The following is a 23,552-nucleotide window of genomic DNA, read 5'->3' on the forward strand; positions in this document are numbered from 1 at the left end:
CCCGCAGGGGGGGGGTCCAGCCCGTCCCCACCGCCATGATGGTACCTGTTGAGGCTGAGGGCTGCGCCGGGGCTCGTAGAGCCGTAACCGGCCATCTTTGCTCACCGTCGCCAGCTGCTTCCCATCGGGGCTCCAGGCCAGGCTGAAGATCTGGGGAGATGGATGGGGTGTCCCCTCCGTGTCCCCTGCCTGGCCAAATGCGCCCCTCGGGTGTCCCCAAGTGTGTCATCCCTTACCTGATCGGTGTGTCCCTGCAGGCACAAGGCTTCCTGGCCAGCGCTCAGCTCCCAGATCCGCACCGTCATGTCGTAGGAGGAGGAAACCAGGAGATCAGATGCCATGGGGTGGAACCGGATGGAATAGATCTTCTCCGTGTGACCTGGTAAGGGTGAGTGGTGCGTGGCCATCCCTGCCTGCGCCGGGATGGGGACACCGCCGAGCTGGCTTGTCCCCAACGTGGGGTGCTCGGTGTGCCTCCCTGCACGCCCCTCACCTCGCAGGACAGCTTCGGGCTCCTGCAGTGTCTCCTGCAGCCCTCCCTCGGGGATCCGCCACAGCCGGATCTTGGCATCTTCACCCGCTATGGCACCAAAATGGATGGGCGGTGGTTAATATGGCGATCTGGCGTGCCCAGTGCTGGGGGACTAGCCTGGCGCACTGCCCTGGGGATAGCATGCATACCGACAGCGAGTCGCCGTGGGTCGAAGGGGTCCCAGGAGAGGTCGGCCACTGCCGTGCCGTTCTGGATGGTGGGCACGGCTGCGTCGGGGAGACGGCCTGGCTTGGAGAGCTGGGGAAGAGAGCCAGGGGGTCAGCCGTGCTGTGCCCACTGGTGCCATGCTGACTGCCGCGCCGCGCCGAGGGTACCTCAAGGATGGCGATCTGGCCACCGGCGGAGAGCAGGGGGAGGGCAACGCGCTGGTGGTTGGCGCAGAAGCCATCGCACTCGCCCGGTGTGGTAAGGCTGAGCCCCCGCAGGTTGGTGAGGTGGGTGTCGCGGTGCAGCACCCTGCCCTGCGCGTGCCGGAAGCGGGAACTGGGCCCTGGTGCAGGTGGGGGACGGGTGAGCGGCCCGGGTCCCCCCTTGCCGTGGCCCCAGCTGGGGAACATCAAGCCCACCCTGCTGCCCACTCACCCAAAATGCTCTGCAGCGACTTCTGGCTGGGGCTGCTGGCAAAGCCGCTGGAGGGGCCAGTGCTGGCTGAGAGAGAGGTGGTGGTGCTGCCTGGCGAGGCCAACGAGGATGGCGAGGAGTAGCCGCTGCCCTCCTACGGGAGAGAGAGCGGGTGGGCAGGGGCGGCCAGTGTCCCAGCCCTCCTCCTTCCCTGCAGGACGAGGGTGGCGGGGACCCCCTGACCCCTTGGCAGCCCCGGCGCACTCCCCAGTGCTTTGTGCTCACGCTCCGGTCGGCGTCGGCATCCGCAGAGCTGGCGTTGGCTGCCTGCCGCTGGGTGCAGGCGATGACCGGGGAGCTGAAGGTCTCCGTGGATCTCCGTGCAGGGTGCAGGCTCACCCTCCCCACCTGCCGGCGGGCAGAGCGGTGGGCAGGGGGCGGTGGCAGCCCTGGGCAATGCCACTGGTGGGGACATCCCCCCGGGTGACACTGACCTGCTGGCTGTCCCCTGCCCACCAGGCCTGGGCGCCGGTGGCCGGCAGCGTCCCTGTGCAGTCGGGGAACAGATCCTCATGGAAGTCCTGGACGGACTGTGGGAGAAGGGACAGGGTGAGGTGGATGTCCTCAAAACCCCGCAGCCCCCATCCTGCTGCCAGCCTGGCCTGGGGCACCCCTTGGGCACCCCCGGGCACCCCCAGGCACCCCAGCCACTCCAGCTGCGGAGCCCCGTCCCCGCAAGCTGCGTGCCGAAGCCTGTAGGTGTCAGACGCTGCCCGGCGTTGGGCTGCCTTGCACACCCCTGAACACAGCCAGCCTCCAAAACAGCACCCACCTCCCAGCGTCATGGCTTGCAGCACCCAGCAGCCCGCCTCCTGCACCCAGCACCCGTGTTTCAGCACTCAGCCTCCAGCTTTAAGCACCCAGCATTCAGGATCTGGCACCCAGGATCTTGCCTCCAGCACTCAGACTCTGCTACCCAGCACCCAAATTTCAAATGCTTTAAGCCGCTTTAAGCACCCAGCACCCACTGCACAACAGCACCCAGCAGGTAGCATCCAGCTTTCAGGATCCACTCTCCAGCACCCAGCATCTTGCACGCAGCACCCAGCTTCCCAAATCCAGCACCCAGCAAACCCAGCCTCCGTTACCCACCATCAGCACACAGCACCCAGATTTCAGCACCCAGAACCCAGCATCCCCCTTCCAGTCTTCACTACCCACCATCAGCACCCAGGTTTCAACCTCCAGCACCAGCACCCACCCTCCTGCTCCATTACCCACCATCAGCACCCAGGTTTCCCTCCTCTCCTGCTCCCCCCAGGCTGGGGACTGGGGTCCCCCTGCACCCGGGTGTCCTTTGTCACGCAGTGCCAGCAAGGTGGCACCCATGAGATGGCACGTGGCACCCGTGACACAGTGCCACCCGCAGCCCCCCCTTACCTTGCGTGGCACCAGGTAGCTGATGGGGACGAGGGCGGTGTCGGTGAGCTGCAGGACGCGGAGCACTTCGCAGGCCATGACGTCCAGGGCCAGGCGCGGCACAGCGGCCAGGCCCCGCGTGCTGCCCTCCGTCCGGCACTGGGTCACTGGGGGACGGGCAGGGTGGCCGTGGGGCAGGCAGCGAGGGCAGGGGCGAGGCCCCTGGGGCTGCCGGCAGCCCGGCGCGGGACGTATCCTGCTTACCCTGGGTGAGCGCTGGCTGCGTGGGTGCCACCTCGAAGCAGTATAGGAGGTTTTCTCCCTGGAAGGGAGGTGGAGGGGACAGGGCATGAGTGGGGCTGTGGGGAGCACCCCACCCCACCCTGCTGCACCCTCCCGCACCCACATACATCCTACTGCACCTCGCTATGCCCCCCTGCACCATTCTGCATCCTCCTGTACTTCACTGCACCCACATGCACTTCACTGCAACCCCTGCACCCTGCTGCACCCCCCTGCATCCTGCTGCACCCCACTGTACCCACATACACCCTGCTGCACCTCGCTGCACCCTGCTGCACCCCACTGCACCCGCATGTACCCCCTGCACTATTCTGCACCCTCCTGCACTGCACTACACCCACATGCACCTCATTGCACCCCCCTGCGCCCCACTGTGTCCCACTGCACCCCACCATACCCTGCTGCACCCCGCTGCGCCACACTGCATCGTCCTGCACCCCCCTGCACCCTGCTGCACCCCGCTGCCGTGGGACCTCACCTTCCCCGCCAGCACCAGCAGCCCCGTGTCGGCGTCGTACAGCGGGATGGCCGCCCTGCAAGGGAAGGAGGGTGCTGAGCCAGGGGCGCCCATCAGTGCCGCACCCTGACGGCCGCAGGGCCAGATCCTGCACCTTCCCCCGCTGGTGCACGCCGGCAGTGGGAGGGCAGCACCGGTGCCAGGGGGGTGCCCTTGGTGTGCCAGGCTGCTCCCCTGACTTACAGCTCCCCATGGCACGACCCTCACCGTCCCACCCCCCAGGGTGATGGGTTGCAGTGGGAAGGCATCGCCGGCGCCACCGGCTGCTTCCAGCCCCGGCCGCATGGTGCCCGCTGCGAAGCCGTGCCCAGCCGTGGGGCATCCCGCTCCCAGCCCTGCACCCTGCGCCCAGTGATGGCACCCAGCCCCGCTGGGGGAAGCCACCGGCACCCGCGGGGGAGCCTTGGGGCTGGCTGGGCCGGCTCGGCCAGTTTGGGGCGGGCGCGTGGCACACCCCGGCATACCGCCCGCCTCACCCGGCACCTGCCGTGCCATCCAGCCCCGGGAGTGCCCTGTGGCAGGGGCTGTGCCAGCTGGAGTGTGTCCCTGCTCCTTGTCCTGCACGCCGTCCCAGCCTGCGGCCGGGGGGTGCTGTGCCATGTTTCTGTGGTTGTGCTGAGGGGACGGAGCCGTGCCGTGCCGTGTCGTGCCGTGCTGGTGTTTTACACGTCTGAGGAAATATGGTGAGACCAAGGCTGTGCCACGCTCCTGCCCCAGCAGGTCCCAATGGCAGGGACACCCCGGTGCTGCCACAGGACAGCACAAGGGATGGCTGTGGCCGGTATGGCATGGTCCTGCCCTGGGACCGTTGGCACAATGTAGGCAAACACCTCCGCGGCGGCCGCGGCAGGCACCGGGGCGCCTTGCCTGGCTGCGGTCACCGTCCCAGCACTGCCGCCACCGCCGGGGCCCAGGGCTAGGACAAGGGCACCCGGGGTGCCTCGTTGTCCCAGCCCGGCCCGTGCCATCCTTGCAGTGCCAAACGGGGACCGTTGTCCTGCAGCGCTTGGCACAGCTCTGCCGTCACCGGCACATGGTGGCAGCCCTGTGAGGGCCACTCACTGCCCCCCTGTCCCCAGCAGATGGTGGCAGGGGCACGGGGGTACCAGGGTACAAGGGCATTGGGGCCCATGGGTGCCAGGGTCCCCGGTTACCCTGGGTCAGCTGAGTATGGGGGACCCTGGGGGTGCCAAGGATGTCCAGCCCCTGGTGTTACCAGGGGTGCCAAGGTTGCCGGGAGCCTGGAGGTGCTGGAGGTGCCAGGGGTCCCATGGATGCGGGGGATATGAGGGGGATACCTATACCTGCACCTATAGCTATACCCCTATACCTATGTGTATACACACCAGGGATGCTGGGGTCCCAGGTACCCCGGCCCCAGGGATGCTGGAGGTCCCGGGGGGCCCTGGGGGCCCCTGGAGGGTTCTGGGGGTCCTGGAGCTGCCAAGGGTCCCAGAGGTCGCTGTGACCCTGGGGGCTGCTGGAGCTGCCGGGGGGCCCGCAGGTCCCGTGCAGTCCCCGGGGGGTCCCGGAGGTCCCGGGGGTCCCGCCCCCTGTCGGGCCCCAGGTGCGCAGGGGGCGGAGCCTTCGGGGCAGCCGTGCCCCACCCCTTCTCCCCTGTCCCCGACAGCCAATGGGAAGGCGGCGGGAGGGCAGGCTCCGCCCCGCGGTTTTAAAGCCGCCCCCCGCGCCCGGCGCCGCCAGAGAGGGGAGCGCCCGCCCGGCCGTAGGCTGCTGCCGCCATGGACTGACCGCCCCGGCCCGGCCCGGTGAGTCCCGCGTCCTCGGCCGCCGCTGCCCCGGCCCTCCCCTCGCCACGGGGCCGGGGGCTCGTGGGGCGGCGGTCCACGGGCGGGGGGCGGAGCTCTGCTGGACACCCAGGGTCTCAGGGGGTGCCGGGGCTGAGGGGGCCTGGTGGGCCTCGGCTGGGCCACGGGGCACCCAGGGCCGGCAGTCCTCCCTGGGTGACAGGGTGTCACCCAGGCCTCGGCTGCAGGCCGGGCACCCGGGGCCAGCACCTCACTCCAGGCCTTGGCTGGGGGTCGGTGTGCCCTGCTCCTCCCGAGGCCTTGGCTGAGCCAGGGGGCACCCAGCCGTCCCCTGCCTGGGCTGGTGACGAGGCCTCCACTGTGCTGGGGTGACAGCACTGTGGTGGGCAGGGACGAGGGTGCAGGCAGGGCCGCAGGTCCCCTGTGCCTGCCCTACCATGGGATGCGCCGGGGTCTGGCCCGGGGACCTTGGCCTGGTGCTGTTCCTGTCATGGGGAAAGGGAAAGATGTGGCTGGGGCTAATGTGGCGCCTGGCTCTCTCCAGCTGTGGCCGGGTGGCTGTGAGCCACCCTGCCAGCAGAAGGGTTCCAGGACCCACACGGGACCAGCACGGTCCTGGGCTGACCCCATGCTCCCCCCGTCCTGGTAGACATGGCAGCAGGGCTCGCCCTGTGGTGTCAGGCAGAGGTGGGAGCTGCTGGCAGCGGTGTCCACCACCACCCTCCTCAGCGGAGGGCTCGGCCGGGGTGGGGTTTGGCTGCCCTGGCCTTGCCTGTCCTCGAGGGCCGGCATCCCAGGTTGCTGACCCACTGTGGGGCCGAGCGGGGTCCCTGGGAAGTGCTCGCGAGGGCTTCCCCTCCCGGCTGGCACAGAGGGATGCGTGCCAGCAGGGCCACCAGCCAGCCTGGCCGCCGGCCGGCGGGGATGCCCCACTGCCTTTCCTGCCGCCAGCTCCCTGTGTGCTTCATCATCACCCGGTGCGTGTTGGGGGGATGCTGGCGCCTGTCACCCTCCCTGGGTGTGACTCTGGGCCACTGTGAGATACATGTCTCTTCCCATGCCTGGCTCCCTCCTGGGCTGGCAGCTGCCATGAGAGCCAGTGCATCCCAGCAGAGAAGCTCCAGTTCCAAGACCAACCAAAAAACCCCACTCCTGTCCCCTCCATGCCCGCTCCTGCTGATGTGCCCCATGCCAGTAGGTCTCATCCTGCTGGGACCTGGGCGGCTGGACTGGCCTGACCTAGCCGGGGCCGTGCCGCTGCCCACACGGTACTGGGCAGTGCCGCTGTCAAGGATGACACTAATTACTATTTTTCCCTGCACCACACCAAGACCGGGTGGCCTCGCCGGGTGGCCCTGACGCAAGCGCTGCCTGCCCGGCTGGCTCTGCCGGCGGGACGCGGCAGGAGGAAGCGCTTGGGGACAGCCACGGCTGCCCCAGTCACGCTGTAGGAATCTGCCCGTGCTGCCGGGGCCACGCGTGGCAGCATCGCCGGCCTCCTCCCAACCTCCGCCAGTGTTTGGGCTCCTCTGGAGGTGGTTTGGCTGCCAGTAAAGCAGCTCTTCTGGTTTTTCTCCTTGCCAGCACCTGAGCTGGGGAGCGCGGCTGGGTCAAAGGGGCAGGAGTGGGACCGAGGGGCCAGCGAGCGCCCCGGGGAATGCAATAACCAGGCCTGCATTCCTCCGGGGCTGCTGCGGAAACTTTAATTAAATAGGGAGGGGAGCCCGGGAGGAGGTGGGAGCTGCGGTGGCGCAGGGTGGGTTGAAGGGGAGGAAGATTAAGGGCTTAATCCTGCATCCCCCCAGCTGGGTCTTGGGAGGGGGCACGTGCTGACATGGCCTTGTTTTGGGTGGGGGGGGGGAGCGTAAGGGAGGGGAGCAGGGCCTGCGTCCTGCCCAGCGAAGGCGCCGTGTCCCTCCCTGCGGTGCCGGGGACAGAGCCCAGGGCCTGGCTTCATGCGGGGCCCCTGTCCTGTCTGTGTTGGTGCCCACCGGCTGCGGAGGCAGCCCACCAGCCTGGCTGCCTGCTGGCAACAACGGTGGCTTTGTTTGGTCGCGGGGCCTCGCTCACTGGTGCGGGAAGGGACATCCTGGCTGTGCTGGATTCCCTGGGGAGAACGGCTGCATCCCTGAGTGGTGGGGAAGGGCAGGGACCCCCAGGAGGGCTCCTCCAGCCCATCTTGCGCAGGTGTCACCCTGTGGGCTGGGGACAGCATCAGCCTTGTCCTTAAAACATGCGGCCGGTGCAAAGTGGGGTGTCCCCAGCTGAGTCCCTTGCCCGGGGCAGGCAGCGGGATGGCCCGGCCCGGGGGGCTGCAGGCAGGGAGGGGAGACATGGCGCTCCCACTCCAGTAGGCTGACAGGGAAAGGCTGAGCTGGGACTGGGGGAATCCGAGCCCAGATCCTCCCCGCAGCCGGAAAATATGAATAATTCGGCAAATATCTGCGGTGCAGGCACAGGGGAGCCCAGCCAAGGCAGCAGCAGGCCGCTGGCAGGGCGGTCCTAACACTTCCAGCAGAACCGGGGCCCCCTCTGCACCCTTGGGGGACCCCCCGGGACCTGGGGAGGCTGTTCCCCTGCCCCCCATTTCAGAGGGGTGTGCACCCCATTGAGCCTGGGCCAGGTTAACCCCTCACTGCCTTGAAATAGCATCAGGGTGTGAGGGCAGGATGCTGGCGTGTGCCAACGGAGCGAGGTGATGCCGAGGGGAGAGGTGGTGGAGGCGTGCGGGTGGAGCAACCGTGTCAGCCTGCCCGGCGCTCGTGGCAAGGCGGGGATGCTCGGCCGTGGCCACCGCCGGCCTGCCGAACCTGCCTGGAGCGGGGAGCCTGGCAGGCGGGGAGGGGAGGAAATGCCAGCATAATTAAAGGGACGAGAGAGACTTGGAGTCAGCAGCTGGTTGCAGCACGGACACGTCAGCGAAACCCGACCCTGGCATTGCAAAACCAGCTCTGGCCTCGCCAGCCTCCCGCAGGCCTGGCCGGGCTCCGGTGCTGCCCACCCGGGCGGCCTGGCACGGTGACGGCACCATGGGCATGCCCAGCACCCTGTACCCAGGGCTTTGCCTGCCAGCCAGCACCCTCAGGCTGCCAGAGCCCCCTCGAGGGGTGGCACAGTGGTTAGGAGTGCTGGGTTTGCCCCCAGCCCCCTTAGCCCCAAAAAGTGCTTCACAAGGGCTCCATGATGCTTTTTCGGCTCTGCTCGGTCCTCGTTCTGGGCACCGACGGCTTGGCTATGATGTGGGGGTGTGGTGGGACCCGGCAGTGGCATCAGCGAGGGGGCTGGGGGCTGAGCCAGGGGTACCAGGGAGGGGACTCGGTGATGGTGACCCCCCCCCGGACACGGCACAGCTCCTCCCCGGCTTTGGGGGGCTGACGGCATGGGTCACGGCGGGGCAGGGCCGATCAGGCCAAGTGACTCAGGCAGCTGCGGTGACCCTGCCCAGCGGCGCGGGCGCACCCCACCCTCCGGTGCACCCCACCCTGGGGGGGGGGGGCCTACCCAGGGAAGAGGCGAGGACAGAGCCAGCCACTGTGTTAACCCCATCTGGCTGTGGGCGAGCGCTGGTGCCTCTGCAGCATGGCGGGGGCTCCACTGGTCTGGGATGCGCTGCGGGGGGACACAGCACGGATCCAGTCTCTCCCACACCCTCCGGTGCAGGATGTGGTGTCCCTGCGCAGGACAGGGCCCCCTGCGGCGGAGGGGCCGCTGGGGCAGGCGGCACGTGCTGCTGTGCGACCCGGCAGCCCCCCACACACGGCGGGGGGCCCCTTGCGAGCCGCAGGGCGGGCTTGGCTGGAGCTGTGAACAGCTTGGAGCAGGGGAGGAGGTTGAGGTGGAGGCGGCTGGGGCTGGGGAAGGTGCTGGCAGGGCAGGGTGCCGGTGGCACCCTCATCTCCAGCAGCCTGGTGGGGTTTGCCTCTTCCCTGCCCAAGGACTCCGCTCTGCCACCCCAATGTGCCCCTGAGATGGCGTGGCAGGAGACATCCAGTCTCCAGCCCAGCCCCAGATCCTGCTGCCACCCCCCTCACCCGTGCTAATTAGGAGTGTCATTAAACGGGCTGGAAGACAGGGTTGAGAGGGGAGCCAGCCGCTTCCAAAGCAAGGACATTGTCCCGGGCACCCGCAGCGGGCTGGGGTGGCTACAGCTTCGCTCACCCCAAGAGCATCCTCTCCTCCATCCCAGTCCCCGTCCCTGAGGGATGAGGATGCAGCCCAGGGTGCTGTGCTGGGTCCCCAGGATGCCAGCAGGAAGGGGAGCAGCAAGGTGGCCTGCAGGCCCCAGGGAACGGGAGCCAGCTCAGGGGTGAGTACGAGCCCTGGGACTCTGCAGGGATGCAGCCGGCTCTAAAGGGCACAGGAGGGACCTGTGGGGCAGGGGAGCACCCAGCTCCTTTGACCCCACAGCCTGTGCCCAGGCCACTCCACAGTGGGGGCCTCCTCTGGGTGCCCCAGTCCCTTAGGGGATTGCTACCACCGGCGATCTGGGCAGGAGCAGACCTTGTGGGTGCAGCTGCCAGGACGGCGGCACAAGCAAAGGGTTAAGTGGTGCTCGGTGTGCTGGGAAGGCCAGCCAGGCTCCCTCCCCCTCCCCTGGCTCCCAAGCCCAGCAGTGCCTCTGCTTCGCATCCCCCATGTTTGATTTGCACCCTGCCGAGAGCAGCCGGGGCGGTAGGGGCCCTTGCCCTGCCGTGTACCAGGGGTCTCGGTGCCCCACCGGAGACAGGACCAAGAGGCCCGGCCAAAGCCGGTGGGACATGTCTCACGGTAGAGCCTGGGGTGCACAAAGGTACCAAGTCCCTAAATCCTGGGCGTCTGGGGAGGGGGAGAGTGTGGGTCTGGAGTGGGAGCCCATGTGCTGCTTCACTCTCGCTGGCTCTGTTCCGGGCTGGAGCAGCACAGAGGAGGCGGGAGCCTGGCGGGGACTTCCCTGCTCCCTCTACGGTCCCTTTGGGGCCAGAGGGTCCCGGGCAGGGCATGGGGAGATGGCTCTCACACCCCAGCAGTGGTGCAGGGCTAGCAGCGGGGGGGATCTGAGGGATCCCACAGCCCTGTCAGCCCGGGGCGTCCCCCACGGCAGGGCCTGGCCCCTAACCTTGGCTGGGTTTCTCTCTCCCGCAGAGCTGACACCATGAACCGGCTGATCCTTTGCACGCTGCTTCTCTTGGCCCCCAGGGAGCTAGCTGGGGCATGTCCCGCAGGCTGCCAGTGCCAAGACCCCAAGACCATCCTATGCGCAGCCAGACGGGGCCACACCGTGCCCCGGGGGCTGCCCCCCAACACCCTCTCCCTCTACGTCTTTGAGAACGGCATCACGATGCTGAGTGAGGACAGCTTTGCAGGCCTGCCTGCCCTCCAACTCCTGGACCTCTCACAAAACAAGATCACCAGCATCCAGAAAAACATCTTCCAGCCCCTGACAGAGCTTGTCAACTTGGACCTGTCCTCCAACCAGCTGCAGGAGATCACCAATGAGACCTTCCACGGGCTGCGGCTGCTGGAGCGGCTCTACCTGCAGAGGAACAGGATCCAGCACATCCACGCTGCCGCCTTTGACACGCTGGAGAACCTGCTGGAGCTGAAGCTGCAGAACAACCAGCTCTGGGCTGTGCCCCCCCTCGACCTGCCCAACCTCCTGCTGCTGGACATCAGCTGGAACAAGATCCCCACCATTGCACCGGGGGCCTTCCATGCTGTCAACATCGAGTCCCTGAAGATTGCGGGGCTGGGCCTGACGAGCTTAAACGAGGAGCTCTTCCAGGCCCAGAACAACCTCCATGAGCTGGATGTCTCCGACAACCTGCTGGAGCGTGTCCCGGTGGTGCTGCGGCGGCTGGGGAGCCTCACCAAGCTCAGCCTGGCTGGCAACGCCCGCATCTCCCAGCTGCCGGCGGAGGACTTCCACAACCTTCACAACCTCCAGGAGCTGGACATCAGCAACCTCAACATCAACACCATCCCTCGGGATTTCTCCAGCTTCTTCCCCAGGCTGCGGGCCATGACGGCCGCCGGCAACCCCTTCAACTGCATCTGCCAGATGAGCTGGCTGGTGCAGTGGGTGAACGCCAGCAGCGTGGTCCTCCGGCGGCCTGAGGAGACGCGCTGCCACTTCCCCCCAAAAAACTCCGGCAAGCTCCTCCACCACCTGCAGTACGCTGACTTCGGCTGCCCCACCACCACCACCACCACCCCCCCCACCACCCCGCGCACCACCACGCTGCCGCCGCCCGCACCGCTCCCCACCAGCAGCCGCCCGGCGCCGCAGCCCACCACTGCCGCTCCCACTCTGGCGGCCCGGGGCCCCCAGGGCAGCTCCACGCCGGTGCCCTTCAGTGGCCCCCCAGCCCCCACTAGCCCTCTGCTTCCCATCTGTCCCCCTCGCACGTGTCTGAACGGTGGCACCTGCCACCTGGGTGCCCAAAACCACCTGGAGTGCCTGTGCCTGGAGGGTTTCACTGGGGCATACTGCCAGGTGGAAGTGAGGGGGACGACGCCATCCCCGGCCACGCAGGCCCCGCCGCCCGCTCGGCAGATCAGCATCGCACAGGTCAGCAGCACCTCTCTCAAAGTGGACTTGCAGAACTACGTCCAGTCCAAAGCACAACTGAAGGGCATCCGCTTGAGCTACCGAAATCTCTCCGGGCCGGACAAGCGGCCAGTGATGCTGCGTTTGCCAGCTTCACTCTCCGAGTACACGGTGCGGGCGCTGAAGCCCAACTGCACCTACCGCGTCTGCATTGGGCCCCTGGGGGAGAAGGTCTCCAAGGAGGAGCACTGTGCCGAGGCGCAGACCTTGCCGGTGAGCCACCAGCAGCACTCCCCCGTCACCCAGAGCAAGGACAGCAACCTCACCCTGATGATCGTCCCTGCCCTGGCTGCCGTGCTGCTGCTGGTGGTGGTGGTGACTGCCGGCACATACTACCGCCGGCACCGCCGGGCGAAGGCGCATGCCGGTGCCGGGGTGGACGCCAGCCCGCTGGAGCTGGAAGGGGTGAAAGCCTGCCTGGAAAACGGGGATTTGAGCAGCCATGGCCGCAAGGTGCCGGAGGCGGCGATGCTTTCCGGTGGCTCTGAGTGTGAGGTCCCGCTCATGCAGTCGCACTACCCCAGCAACAACAACACCCCAGGGCTCAAACCCTCCTATTTCTGAGCCGGGCAGGACAGGGCTGCCAGGCGAGGGGAGCCCCAGAAAGACGAGGGTTGAGCTCCAGCAGCGGCACCTGGCCGTGTCCCTCCGGGGCGAGGAACGGCGAGGAGGTAACTGAATTAAGGCAGAAGGACCCCGAACCCGTAACGTGCAATTTCCGAGAGGCTGCCACATTTCTGGAGGAGACACTAATTTTACCGCTCAGTGCCTTGATTTCTGTGACTCTACGTAGAACGTGGGTAGCGAAAGAGAAGGGGTTTGGGTTTTTAATTTGGGGTTTGGGTGGGCTTTTTTTAGCTACTGCTAAAAAGAAAGCTGCCAGTGACTCGGCTAAGGGACGTCCAGGTGCTGGTAACAAGGGTCCTTTAGCAGAGCATGGCCAGTGACTCAACTCCCTGGAAGCTGATGTGAGCAATAAGGCCTGGCCGAGGTGCTGGGACCCTCGGGACCCCTGGGCCAAAGGAAGTGCCAAGCAGGCAAACCGGGAATTGAAGCTTTAAGAACTCGGAGAGAATATTTATACATGGTTATTTCCCATTTCTTCTGGGAAAACTCTTTTTTTCTAGTACAGGTTTGTGTACATCTCTTTTGTAAGGCAGACCAGAAGGGTGTCTTTTTGTAAAAAAAAAAAAAAAGAAAAAGAAAAAAAATAACAACAATGAAAACCTCTGCTCAGCCCTGAGTGCTTTTGCAGGCGCTGCCTGTCTCACCCCGGTGTGCGGGCAGCGCGGTGCCTCCCCTGCAGAGGAACGGGAAGGTCGGCTGCGTCCTCTCATTGCTGTTGGCAAGCGCCGGGATGAGTCAGGGTGATGGAAGCGGGGGGGAGTTTTCCTGACTCTTGGCGGTGGTGCTAGGGAGGCTTCACCCCCATGGTGCTGCCCCCCCCCCCCCCCCACTGTGGGTGCTGAGGAGGTGTTCCCAAAACATAGGCCACGGGTTTCAAATCAGCCCCTGCCCTGCGCATCATCCAGCCTTACTTCATCCCTCCCCGCCTGCCAGATGGCTCCGGGGCCGGCTGCGGGACAAACAGCCCAGCCCAGCTTCCATAACCTCCTGATGTCACCCCCACCAGCACCGGGACCCCCAAAACATGCCTGGGTTGAGTGTCAGTCTGCTTGGTCCCCCCAAAGCAGGGACTGCAGCCAGAGCCAAGACTTGGGGCCCCTGCGGTGAGCCCCCACCGCCCAGCCCCGGGAACAGCCGGTTTCGTGCGCTGGCCCGGGTGGGGAGGGCTGGGAGCCGGCGCTCGGCAGGTTCCCGCTGCCAAGTGGTTTCTGCTCCAACCCTCTGGTTTTAATCGTTTTCCAATCCTTTATCTTTCGGGCTGGAATTTTCCAGGTTGGGGCCCTGCCCGCTGAGGTATGTTTGATTTGGAGAGAATGAGCAAAAGCGAGTTGAAGCACCGTGGCTGCCACCAGCGGAGCCGAGGGTCACCACCGTGCCACGCGAGCTGCCAGCCGCACCGGGGCCGGGGGCTCTTCAGGATGCACTGCTCTACCGCAGGATACGGCCCTGACCCCGCAAGTGCCCCAGTCCTGCTCACCCAGGGCCGACGGCGGGAGGGAGCTGCTCTGGATGCAATTAGGGGCACGGGGTGGCGGTGGGGGCGTCTGGCGCGGCCCCCCCGGCTCCCAGGTGGGCTTCCGGCAGGGCTGGCTCCCATTAGGGCCGGCGCAGCGGCAGGAGGGGCCCCTCGCCGGCGCGGGCGGGTCGGTGTGATGGCCACGCTTGCCCGCTCAAAGGGCCCATTGTGGTCCTCTCCCCACAGATTTTTCAAATTAACATCCCGAATTCCTCTGAAAATTGCTGCTGTGTAAATATTTTCACTGCGAGCGTTGTATATTTTCCAGCCCCGCGAGGAGGAGAGAAGAAAAGTCCCTGGTGGAGCCGTGGCCTCGTGCCGGGTGCCACTGGCCGGCTGCTGCTGCAGCCCCCCGAGCCCGGCCGAGCGCAGGGTCGGCCCCTGCATGTCCCCTCGCCAGCACCGGGCTGCGAGGGACCGGCAGCAAGGACCTTGTAGGGGCCCTCAAGCCCCCTCCCTCCTGGCCCCTCGCTTTCCCTCCTGGCGCTTGGCTTCATGATGTGCCCTTCCCCTAACGAAGCTTTTTTTTTTCCCCATTTGCAATTAGTTGGAGGTTTGCAGGGGACCCCCCACATGCCAGGTGGGTGCTGGGGACCCCCACGACCCCTCGGCAGGTCCCATCGCTCCTGGGGGACTTGCAGCAGCTCCGAAGTGACCGCATCTTTGTTAGAGATGCCACACCAGCTGCCCCGGCACGGCAGGAGCAAAGTGGGGGCTCGGCTTTGGCAGGTGCAGCACAGCCGGGAAGCCCCAAGCCAAGGTTTTCTGCGCCAGCCGGGAGGTGCGGGGAAGGAGCCAGCGCAGCATAAGGGGACAGCGGGGCTCGGCCTTGGCACAGAGGGGTACCGGGATGCTGTGGCCAGGACAGGGCTCGGTGCCCCATGGGGCTCAGACACCCCACCCCCTTGACACCCACATCTGCACCCAGGTGGCTCCGTGGGAGCCCTTCCAGCCCCCGAGCCCCCGTGGCTTCCCGAACCCCAGCGCAAAAGTACCCCTGGCTGCTGCCAGCCCCAGCACACGCCAGGAGCAGCTCCGAGCAGCACATCGTGCGGTGCTGCTAATTCCTCCGAGCTGAATCAGCGCCGGGGAAGGATTGCAAAACCCCCTGAAATGAACCCAAAAAAAAAGAAAATTAAAAAATCCCTCTTGCTATGTGTTCCAGCGGGGCTGGTATCTGAAAGCCCCGGCCAGAAGGCACTGGCAGGATGGGGGGGGCTCGGCGGGGAGCCACAACGGGAGAAGCTGCCGGCTTCGCTGGGTCAAGTCCCGCTGCCCCCAACGCAGGCTCAGCCCTGCCAGGCGCAGGCAGCATCCTGCCTGCACCCTGATGGCTGCAAGCCTGGGGGCTCTTGCCTCCAGAGAAACATCCCTGGCCCAGGGCATGGCCCGCTGGAAACCAAAGCCTGGTCCCCCAGGTCCCCCCGGTCCCCCCGGCCGGAGCAGAGCCCCGGGGGGACATGCTGCCTCGGTGCAGGGTGCTGGGGGTCCCCATTGCGCTCCCCTGGGGCGAGGGCAGGCGTGCGCCTGTCCCACAGCCCCACGCGCTGCCGCAAAGTGTTGGCTTCCAGGAAGAGCTTGCGGAGAGGCAGAAATCCCACCGGCTGCCTGGAAAGCTGGAGAGGCTGTGGAGCTCTGGTTGGCCGTGGAGGCGGCGGTGGGCCGAGGCCGTGGCCCATCTGGGAGCGATTTCGGCACTGCCGCCGCTCGCTGCCTTCCCGCCCGAGCAGCCCTGCGTGCGGCGCAGGGCTATTTTTGCACTGCATAATTACCGGGGCAGGCAGCGTGGCAGGGCGGCCGCCCCCACATTAACCCCTTCTTGCGGCCTCCCAGGAGCATCTCACCCCACGGGGATGGGTCCCACTGGGGTGGCACCTGATGCCGTGGTCTCTCCCCCCTCCTCGTGTCTGAGGTTGGCAGCCATGCGGGAGCAGCAGGAAAAGCCCCTTCCCCGCTGATGGCAAGCAGCCGCCAGCCCAGGCACCCATGGGAGGAGGGGGTGAGGGCAGGGGTCTGCAGGGGGACAGGGATGGGGACAGGGACAGACCTGCCCTGCTCCGGGCTTCGCCACCGAGACCTGGCCACTCGGGTGGGTGGTGTCAGAGACCCCCAAAACACCCAGCACCACCCAAAAGGGCTGCTAAGTCCCAGGAAAAAGCAGTGCACAGGGCGTTGGGGCCGGGCGGGATGGGAGCAGGACCGGCCATCAAGGTCCCATTACAGCTGGTGACCAGGGAGAGGTGGCAGGGTGACGGTGGGGACATGTGCCTCGCTGGGGTCATGGGCCTCGGTGCACATGAGGGCTGGAGCTGGGAGATGCCGGGGCTGCGAGCCCAGCCCCGAGGAGCCGGCTCAGCCGCAGGCTTTGGCTGGGGCAGGGGCAGTGGGCAGATGCTGGGGGGCTGAGCATCCCCGGGCAGCATCCCCAGGGAACTGCCCAGGCCCCTCCATGTCCTGCTCCAGCACTGGGGGAGCCAGACAGCCCCAAATCCCTCCGCAAACATCCTGGCTGTGGCAGGGAGCTGGCAAGTCCCAGCTCCGGCATCTCCCAGCTCTGGCAGACTTCGCACCATGAAGGGCAGCGGGGATCTGGCTGTCCCCATCTCCCAGCCCTCACCACTATCCTGCCCGGCAGGGATCTGCCCAGTGCCGGCACATGCCATGGGGACACAGTTCCCCGGGACCTCTGCTGATCCGGTCACCGCAGCCCTACCGACCCTGAGCTGGCCGTGGTGTGGGCAGGAGGCTGCCCGCTCCCCTGCTCGGCAAACGGGCACCCCCAGCCTCCCTGGGGACATTTTCAGGACACCGAAAAATGCAGTGACACAAGGGAGCCGCTGTTCTCACTGGCCCCAGCGTGGTGACGGCACCATCCCTGGGCAGTGTTGTGCCGGCTGCCGGGCGCGCGGCAGCGGGGTCTGGTCGCTGACCCCAAGTCGGAGCCGGTAACCCAACCCCGCCGGTGCTGGTTACAATTTAGGGCAACAATAACCTATTGAGGCCCCTTCCTGGCTCCTGCCCTGCTGCTCCTTGATCTAATTAAAGGGGGCCGGGGGGGGGAAGACAAAACCTGAGTTGAAGGGAGCGGTGGGTACCCGAAGGCAGCACGTTGAGAACCACGGCGCAGAGAGGAACCGGGGCCACCCACACCTCCCGCCACCAGCTCCCTTGGGGGTCTGGGCATCGGCGGGGGGGGTGTGGGGGGGTGTGTCAGCTCCTGAGCACAGCCCCGCGCAGCCAGGGTGCTTTGAAAATGAGTTTTATGCGATCGCAAAGATCTCGCCTGCTCAGGACTTGGGATGAGGGACCCCCAAAACGCACTTGCTGATGTGGGGGTGAACAGGGCCGGTGCCCCCCCCCACTCTCTGCCCTTTTCCCCCGTGGATGCTGGGCAGAAGCACAGCCACCCCATGGGGTTCGGTACAACTGTGGGCATTGGGGTGGGCACGCTGGGGGTGTCCCCCACCTCGGGGCACACCATGGCTCCGCTTTGGGGTGCCACAGGGTGCCTGGGACACATGGTGCCGGCTTGGCGGGCACGGGCCCCGGCTGCAGGGCGCGGTGGGGACGCGGTGGGGACGCGGGCTCCCCTTCCTGCCGGCCTGGCGTCAGTAATGAATGGTATGAGTTTCCTGCCCGCCCACTGATTGCTTCCTCAAAGAGCCTCAACGAGCTGCTGCTGCTTGCGCCCGGCTCCCCGCGTGCAGCTCACCGCATGGCCGGCACCTCCGCGCTGCCAGACGGTCCTCGATGCCCCACGTTGGGCACCCATGGCCACGCTGGAGATCCACAACGCACACCCCAGCTCCACGGCTGCTCCGCCAGCTCCAGGGTGCTGAATCGCCCTCCCTGTAACAGCCACATCCAGCACCCCCCTGCACCGAGCCTGTAGCTCCCCTGTTTGGGCACTGCTGCCGGGGGGAACCCAGTGACCCCCAAACCCTCCACCCCCTGCCCTAGCCACGGTTCTGGGGCTCCTGAGCATCGCACCCCACCAGCCCCCAGTCGGGACAGCTCTGCCAGAGGGAGAGTGTGGCCCCCGCTCGGCACCTCTGCCGGGAGCCAGCCCAAATCCCCCTCCGCCATTTGTCATCTCCGTGAGATTTACAGGCAGGGAGCGGTTGGGGCTGGAAGCACAGCCAGCCCCGGCGCGGCTGCCTAAAAAAAGCACCTCCCGCTCCTTGGCGGCTCCCCGGCACGGGGGGTCCCCGCTCACCCCCACCACCCCCAGCCCCTCTCCGTATCACCCCGCCACGCAGCCGCAACCCGGCAGAGCCCCGGCGTGACGCACAGGCAGCGCTTGCCAGCTGCATTCCTGGCGGCCGATAAACCCGGCAGCCAAAATAACTCCAGCCCGCGCAAAGGGGGCTGAGCGCAGCCTGGCGTCTGCATCCAATTTAGCCGGGCTGGCTCACCCCAGCCCAGTGCCGGCGGGGAGGCCCACGCGCGCAGGGTGTGAGAAGCAGCGGGATTTGGGGTAATTCCCACTGGGTTCTCCATCAGCAGCAACAAGGGACCCCAAAGTGTCCCCTTGCAGCACGCTGTGTGCCCTGGCCTCCCTTGGGAGTGTTTACTCTGGACACTAACGATGGCTGGTCACCGAGGCTGGACATGGCAACCCCACGGCTGCCTTTGTCCATTGTGCCGGCAGAGCTGGGGAGCAGGAGAGCTGCGAGCCGCTCACCCCGGGACCTCACAGGAGGGTGAGGGATGCTCCCTCAGCCTCCCTGCCTGCTTCCACCTGGTGCTGCTCCTCCGGCAACCGTGCCAGCACCTCCCCACTGTGCCCGCGGCTGATCGTCTCCCCTCCTGTCAGTCCCGGCAGCCGCCAGCACCGGCTCGGAGCTGACACCTCGGTGAAGGGGATGCCGGCCAAGGGCCAGCCCTGCTGTCATGGCTCACTCAGCTCCTTGCCAGAGGCCCCATATCGGCACCCGGCGGCTGCCGACCACCCAGCCTGCTCCGGTGTCCTGGCCCGCCATGGAGCCAGGCCGGTGTGCCGCAAGGGTCCTGGCGTCCCTGTGCTTTGCCAGCAGCTCTGGGGAGAGCCGGCGGCTTCCAGTGCAGCCCAGCAAGGACCTTGCCCGAAACCCCCATCACCCTGGCGGGATGAAGGCGCTGCCTCCTCCTCCTCCTCCCATTTCATCGCCCGTATGGTGACGCTGGGCCAGCTCGCTGGGCAGCATGGGAGAGGCCAGGCCAGGTCTAACCAGAGCGTTCCTCACCTCGGCGGCGCCCCGCAGACAGGAGACGGCTCCATCACACCTTGACAAAGGGCGCTGACCCCTCACAGCCGCGAAAGCTACTCTTCCACTTCCCCAAGGAACGCTCGGTGAGCACGACTCTGCCACTGGCCTGGCCACGGCTGGCTGGGCAGCTGCCACGGCACCATGGCACAAAGCACCGTGGCCCCACCGTGAGCAGGGGGTTGGGGCCGAGCTGCTCCAGCGCGTGGGCAGTGCCAAAGGGATTCGCTCACCCTCAGCATCTTGTCGTGCCGCCCCAGTACACATGCCCACCTAGCTAGCAGCCACCTCGGACACTGCCGGTGCTGTCCCCAGTGGTGCCACCACCCACCACAGTGCCACAGAGTACCCGTCCCACCTCAGCACCGCCGGGGACACCTCCGTGCAATACCCAGCACTGCCACTGCCCTCCCATCCCACCCAAATCATGCCCAGGATGTGGCCACGCTGTCCCCAGCCTTATCCCCAGCTTTGTGACCGAGCGCTGCCTGTGCCAGGAGCTCTGTGCCACCTCCTGCTCTGCCACTGCACTCCCTGTGGGTCTCTGACCATGGTGTCCCCGCCACGCTGCCCCGTGTCCCCACCGCCCACCCTCCCGCCCCGTGGCAAGTCCCCGTCCCTACCCAGGTGAGGTGTCCAGCGCCACGGTGAGCATCGCCCCGCTGAACTGCCGTACATCCCACAGCTTCACCTCCCGCTCCCGCATCTGCAGGGGCAAAGACACAGCGTCGGTGGGGCACCGGGGCTGCCAGTCCGGCCCCGCGGCACCACCTCCCTCGCCAAACAGCCTCTCTCTGTCCCCAGCGAGGGCCAGGTCACCCGGCGAGGGGACCTGCTGCTTTCATGGGGGACAGGCCACCCAAAAAGCACCTGGGGCCCCAGCATAGCCGCCGCAGGGCGCGGGGCTCAGACATCCCAGTAGCGCCAGGGCCACCTCCCCAGCGAGGACCATACCTGGCTGAACCCGACAGAGATGAGGCAATCGCTGGAGCCCATCCAGAGCAGCCGGGAGTCCTTGTTGTGCTCATGTCCTGGGACGATCTGCAAGGCACAGGAGACATGGCTGTCAGTATCGCCATCGGCCACGCCGGCAACGCCATGTAGGACGTGTGCTTCACCCACAGTGCCTGTGAACTGCCCCGGGGCTGAGCACACAGAGCCGAGCGCTGGCTTCTGACTCCCACTGAGAAGTGCCCATGGTGACAGTGCAGTGGGGACAGCCTGCAAGCGGTGACAGTCTGGAGCCCCCACCCAGGGAGGTGGCTGCAGCTGCCCCGTGCCCGTGCCGGTGCCGGCGTGGTTGCTTTGTGGAGCGGCTGTCCTGGCTCCCGGATTGGAGCAGAGGGTGGCAGCAGGTAATGTCAGCATGAGGGGGCATGGGATGGCTCCCTGGCCCCCCAAGGCTCTCCCCACACCCGGCAAGGGGGCTCAGGGGGCAGTGTGCCGCGAGGAAGCTGCTCCATGCTGGCAGGCATGAGAAGAGGCTTGGCCACGGCCGTGGCTGGGGTCACAGGGACTTACTTCCCTGGCTGCATTCCCGGGATCTCAATCCACGCCGAATCCCGGCTGCAGGAGCTGGGTGCCCCGTGCATATCCGGATGCTACCGAAACACACGGCAAACTGAGCCCGGCTGCGCTCCCCGCACCACCCCAATCCACTGCAGCCCCGCTCTGCCTCTCCCCTGGGCTTCCTGCAGGGCCGGGACCCCCCCAGTCCACACCACCGCCTCCTCCTGCCCACCATCCCCAGCCCGGTGTGTCCCCCCCAGCCCCAGAGCCACTCTGCCAAGGACGGGAGGGGAAGAGTTACTGCAGGGCCGGCGGTGGCTGCCTGCCGGCTCCCATGTGGCCCCCAGATGGGTCCTGCGGTTCCCGGCGTCCCAGCGGGAGCCGGCAGCCAGCGCTCGCCCCATGGTGCAGGCAGCGCTCGCAGCCCCCTCGCTCTCGTTTATCAAGCACCAATAAAAGACTGCTAACGATTTCGGAGCTGGCATGGAAAAGCAGAGGGCCCTGCCAGAGCTAAACCCGGCGTGGCGCTTCCGGCACTTCTGCGCAGGGCAGTGGGAACCCGGTGTGGGGGCAGGAGGGATGGGGTGGGCACAGGAGGGTGCCCACGTTTCTGCAGCCCCGGGCTGCCATGCAGACGGTGATCCTGGTGCCAGAGGAGCCACATCCCATGAGCTGCAGCCCCCTCGGTGCAAGCACCGTGCCTCACTGGCCATGACTGCACTGTGACCGCCAGCGAGGCTCTGCCACCACGGCAGCCCGGCGAGGGTGTACAGAGGTGCTGTATCTCCCACCATCCCACCAGAAAAACCCTGCTGGGAGCAGCGAACTCCGGTCCCAGCTGCTGGCCCTAGCAGTGTGCCTGTTCTCCGGAGAGACCTGCAGCTGGGGCGGGAGAAAGCACGCGGTGCCAAGCTCATCCTCCCCCTGGCTCCGGCACATGAGCCTCCTTGCCAGCACAAACACGGCACTCGCCAGCCAGTGCGGCTCACTTGGAAGAGGCAGCGCTGGCCAAGCCAGACCCAGCGCTCCCAGCCGCGAGGGCAGGATATGGGGCAGGAGGGGCCCGTCCCCCACCTCCAGCATGCTGGCACTGGAGCTGTCTCCCAGGGGGGAGAAGGGCCTGGAGAAGGGAATGCATCCCAGGATCGGTGCCGAGAGGGATGGAAACCCCGGGAGCTGGGGCCATCCCGCTCATCGGCTGGGAGAGCACTTCTGCACCTGAGCTGTGTGGCTGTGGCAGCCAAAACTCAACAGCTGGAGATTCGATAGCTGACCACGCCGGCTCCGCTGGCTCCCGCGCACTGCCGGTCCCCCGGACCATCCAGCACAGCACCTGAGAGATGGCGGTGGGTGGCAGCCCCTCGGGGCCGCTGGCACGGCTGGCGGAGGGCAGGGCAATGCTGCTGCCGCTCCCAGCCCACATTGTGCCGGCTGCGGCGCGGGGCCATGTTTTCTGCATTAGTTCCATCCCAGCTGAGCAGTACGTATGGCAGTAAGTATGTGGGGAGGCTGGGGCCGGGGTGCTCTGCTTTCGGTGGCGGCTCAGACACCCGGCTGTGCAGATGTTGCCAGAGGTGAGCGTGCAGGGCCAGACGGCAGTCAGGCCAAGGGGGGTCTCCCTGGGGACCCCCCGCCCCATGTCCTCTCCCCTGGTGCTGAGGGTCTTGGCAGGGATGGGGCAGTGTGACCTGGTACTGACGGTGGCCACTGGTGTGGTTCAGTCAGCTGAGAGCCCCGGGACGGCCGTGGGGCTGCTGCGGGTCCCTGGGGCTGGCAGAGCTGGACAGAGACCCTGGCACCCAGCCCAGGGCAATGCTGGGACTCCCCCTGTGTCCCTGGAGCAGGGGACCAGCCGCAGCCAGAGGGACCGGCATCCTTCCCAAGCTGCTCGTCCTCCCGGCAGGCTGAGAGGAGCCTACCAGCTCCGGGCTGGCACGCGGGGAGCCAAAGAGGCCTCCCAGCTCCGTGGCCATGCCAGCACCGAGGCAGCCCAGCCTCCTCCAGCCCATTGTGTGGGTCCAGCCCAACTGGTTTTAGCGGTCCAGGCTGGGAGGGGGAGCCTGTGCTCCCTCCTCAGAGCCCAATTGTCTGCCTGGGGAGGATTTCCTGGCACCATCCCTCTCCCCATCTCAACCCATTCCTCCCAGCACAGGCTGGGGTACGGTGCTGGTACCCATGGAGGTCCCCAGCCCTGCTCCCTGTGCAACCCCGGAGCCCTCGCTGCGGGATGCGGGGGACTGTGGCGGGGCCAGCGCCGGGGAGCGGGGCTGGTGTGTCGGATGCAGCTGTTGGCAGTGATGCCGCGGCAGGGCCGGGGGAGCTGGTAACAGCTGCCCGCAAGGAGCGACCGCCTTCGGCTCCTCAGCTGCCTGGGAGAGCCCGACGCTGCTCCAGCGCCAGGGTGATCCCTGGGACGATCCCTGCCTCCGCGCGAGCAGTTACCCTCAGTTGGGATGCAGGACAGGGAGAGCTGGAGATGGGGAGCCCAGGGCAGAGCCGTGGGGCTGGATGGGAGAGAGATAGCTGAGGGGTGTGTGTGTGTCACAGCTCTGCCCTTGGCAGAGACCCTGTGGCAGGGGTCAGGACAGCTCAGCCCTGCCTGTGGCTAGCAGACCATGAGCATGGCTAGCAGACTGCGGGCTTCTGACCCCCGTGGGAAGCAACCCCAGCAGAGAGAGCTGAGTGGGCGCAGGAGACATCAAAGCCGGGCTGAGCCATCCCTTTGCCAGTGGGTGCTGGGGCAGGAGGGGTCCCCTCCAGACCAGGGCACTGCGGCAGACTCTGGGGACAGACACCTCCTCCCCATACTGAAAAGATGGGTCCATGAAAGCAGGGGAAGCCATCGCTCCCTCCAAAGCCCACGAGACAGCTGTGGGCCGGAGGAACGGCTTCCTGGGGAGCCGAGGGGGTTAACCACGGTACCGCATCCTCCTCCCGGCACAAGAA

At 66.8% G+C, this 23,552-nt stretch overlaps 2 protein-coding genes across 2 annotated transcripts in view; one reads left to right on the top strand and one right to left on the bottom strand.

The window, feature by feature from the left end:
* Positions 1-23,552, bottom strand: part of LOC132318581 (mitochondrial import inner membrane translocase subunit TIM16-like) — a 42,889-nt gene that overhangs the window by 4,879 nt on the left and 14,458 nt on the right. The window contains exons 8-20 of the mRNA XM_059826258.1: positions 20,052-20,138; positions 19,721-19,803; positions 3,315-3,369; positions 2,798-2,855; positions 2,555-2,700; positions 1,609-1,704; positions 1,400-1,522; positions 1,136-1,268; positions 868-1,043; positions 682-790; positions 494-580; positions 237-379; positions 46-150 (exon numbers count right to left, since the gene is read on the bottom strand). Coding sequence (XP_059682241.1) covers positions 46-150; positions 237-379; positions 494-580; positions 682-790; positions 868-1,043; positions 1,136-1,268; positions 1,400-1,522; positions 1,609-1,704; positions 2,555-2,700; positions 2,798-2,855; positions 3,315-3,369; positions 19,721-19,803; positions 20,052-20,138 — 1,401 coding nt within the window. The remainder of the gene's footprint in view (positions 1-45; positions 151-236; positions 380-493; positions 581-681; positions 791-867; positions 1,044-1,135; positions 1,269-1,399; positions 1,523-1,608; positions 1,705-2,554; positions 2,701-2,797; positions 2,856-3,314; positions 3,370-19,720; positions 19,804-20,051; positions 20,139-23,552) is intronic.
* Positions 5,097-12,272, top strand: VASN (vasorin). The gene is made up of 2 exons (XM_059826306.1): positions 5,097-5,122; positions 10,244-12,272. Exon 2 carries the CDS (start codon positions 10,254-10,256, stop codon positions 12,270-12,272), a length of 2,019 nt encoding a protein of 672 aa, XP_059682289.1. The 5' UTR covers positions 5,097-5,122; positions 10,244-10,253.

This window comes from Gavia stellata, chromosome 18 (assembly GCF_030936135.1).
Source record: "Gavia stellata isolate bGavSte3 chromosome 18, bGavSte3.hap2, whole genome shotgun sequence".
In the NCBI taxonomy this organism is placed as follows: domain Eukaryota; kingdom Metazoa; phylum Chordata; class Aves; order Gaviiformes; family Gaviidae; genus Gavia; species Gavia stellata.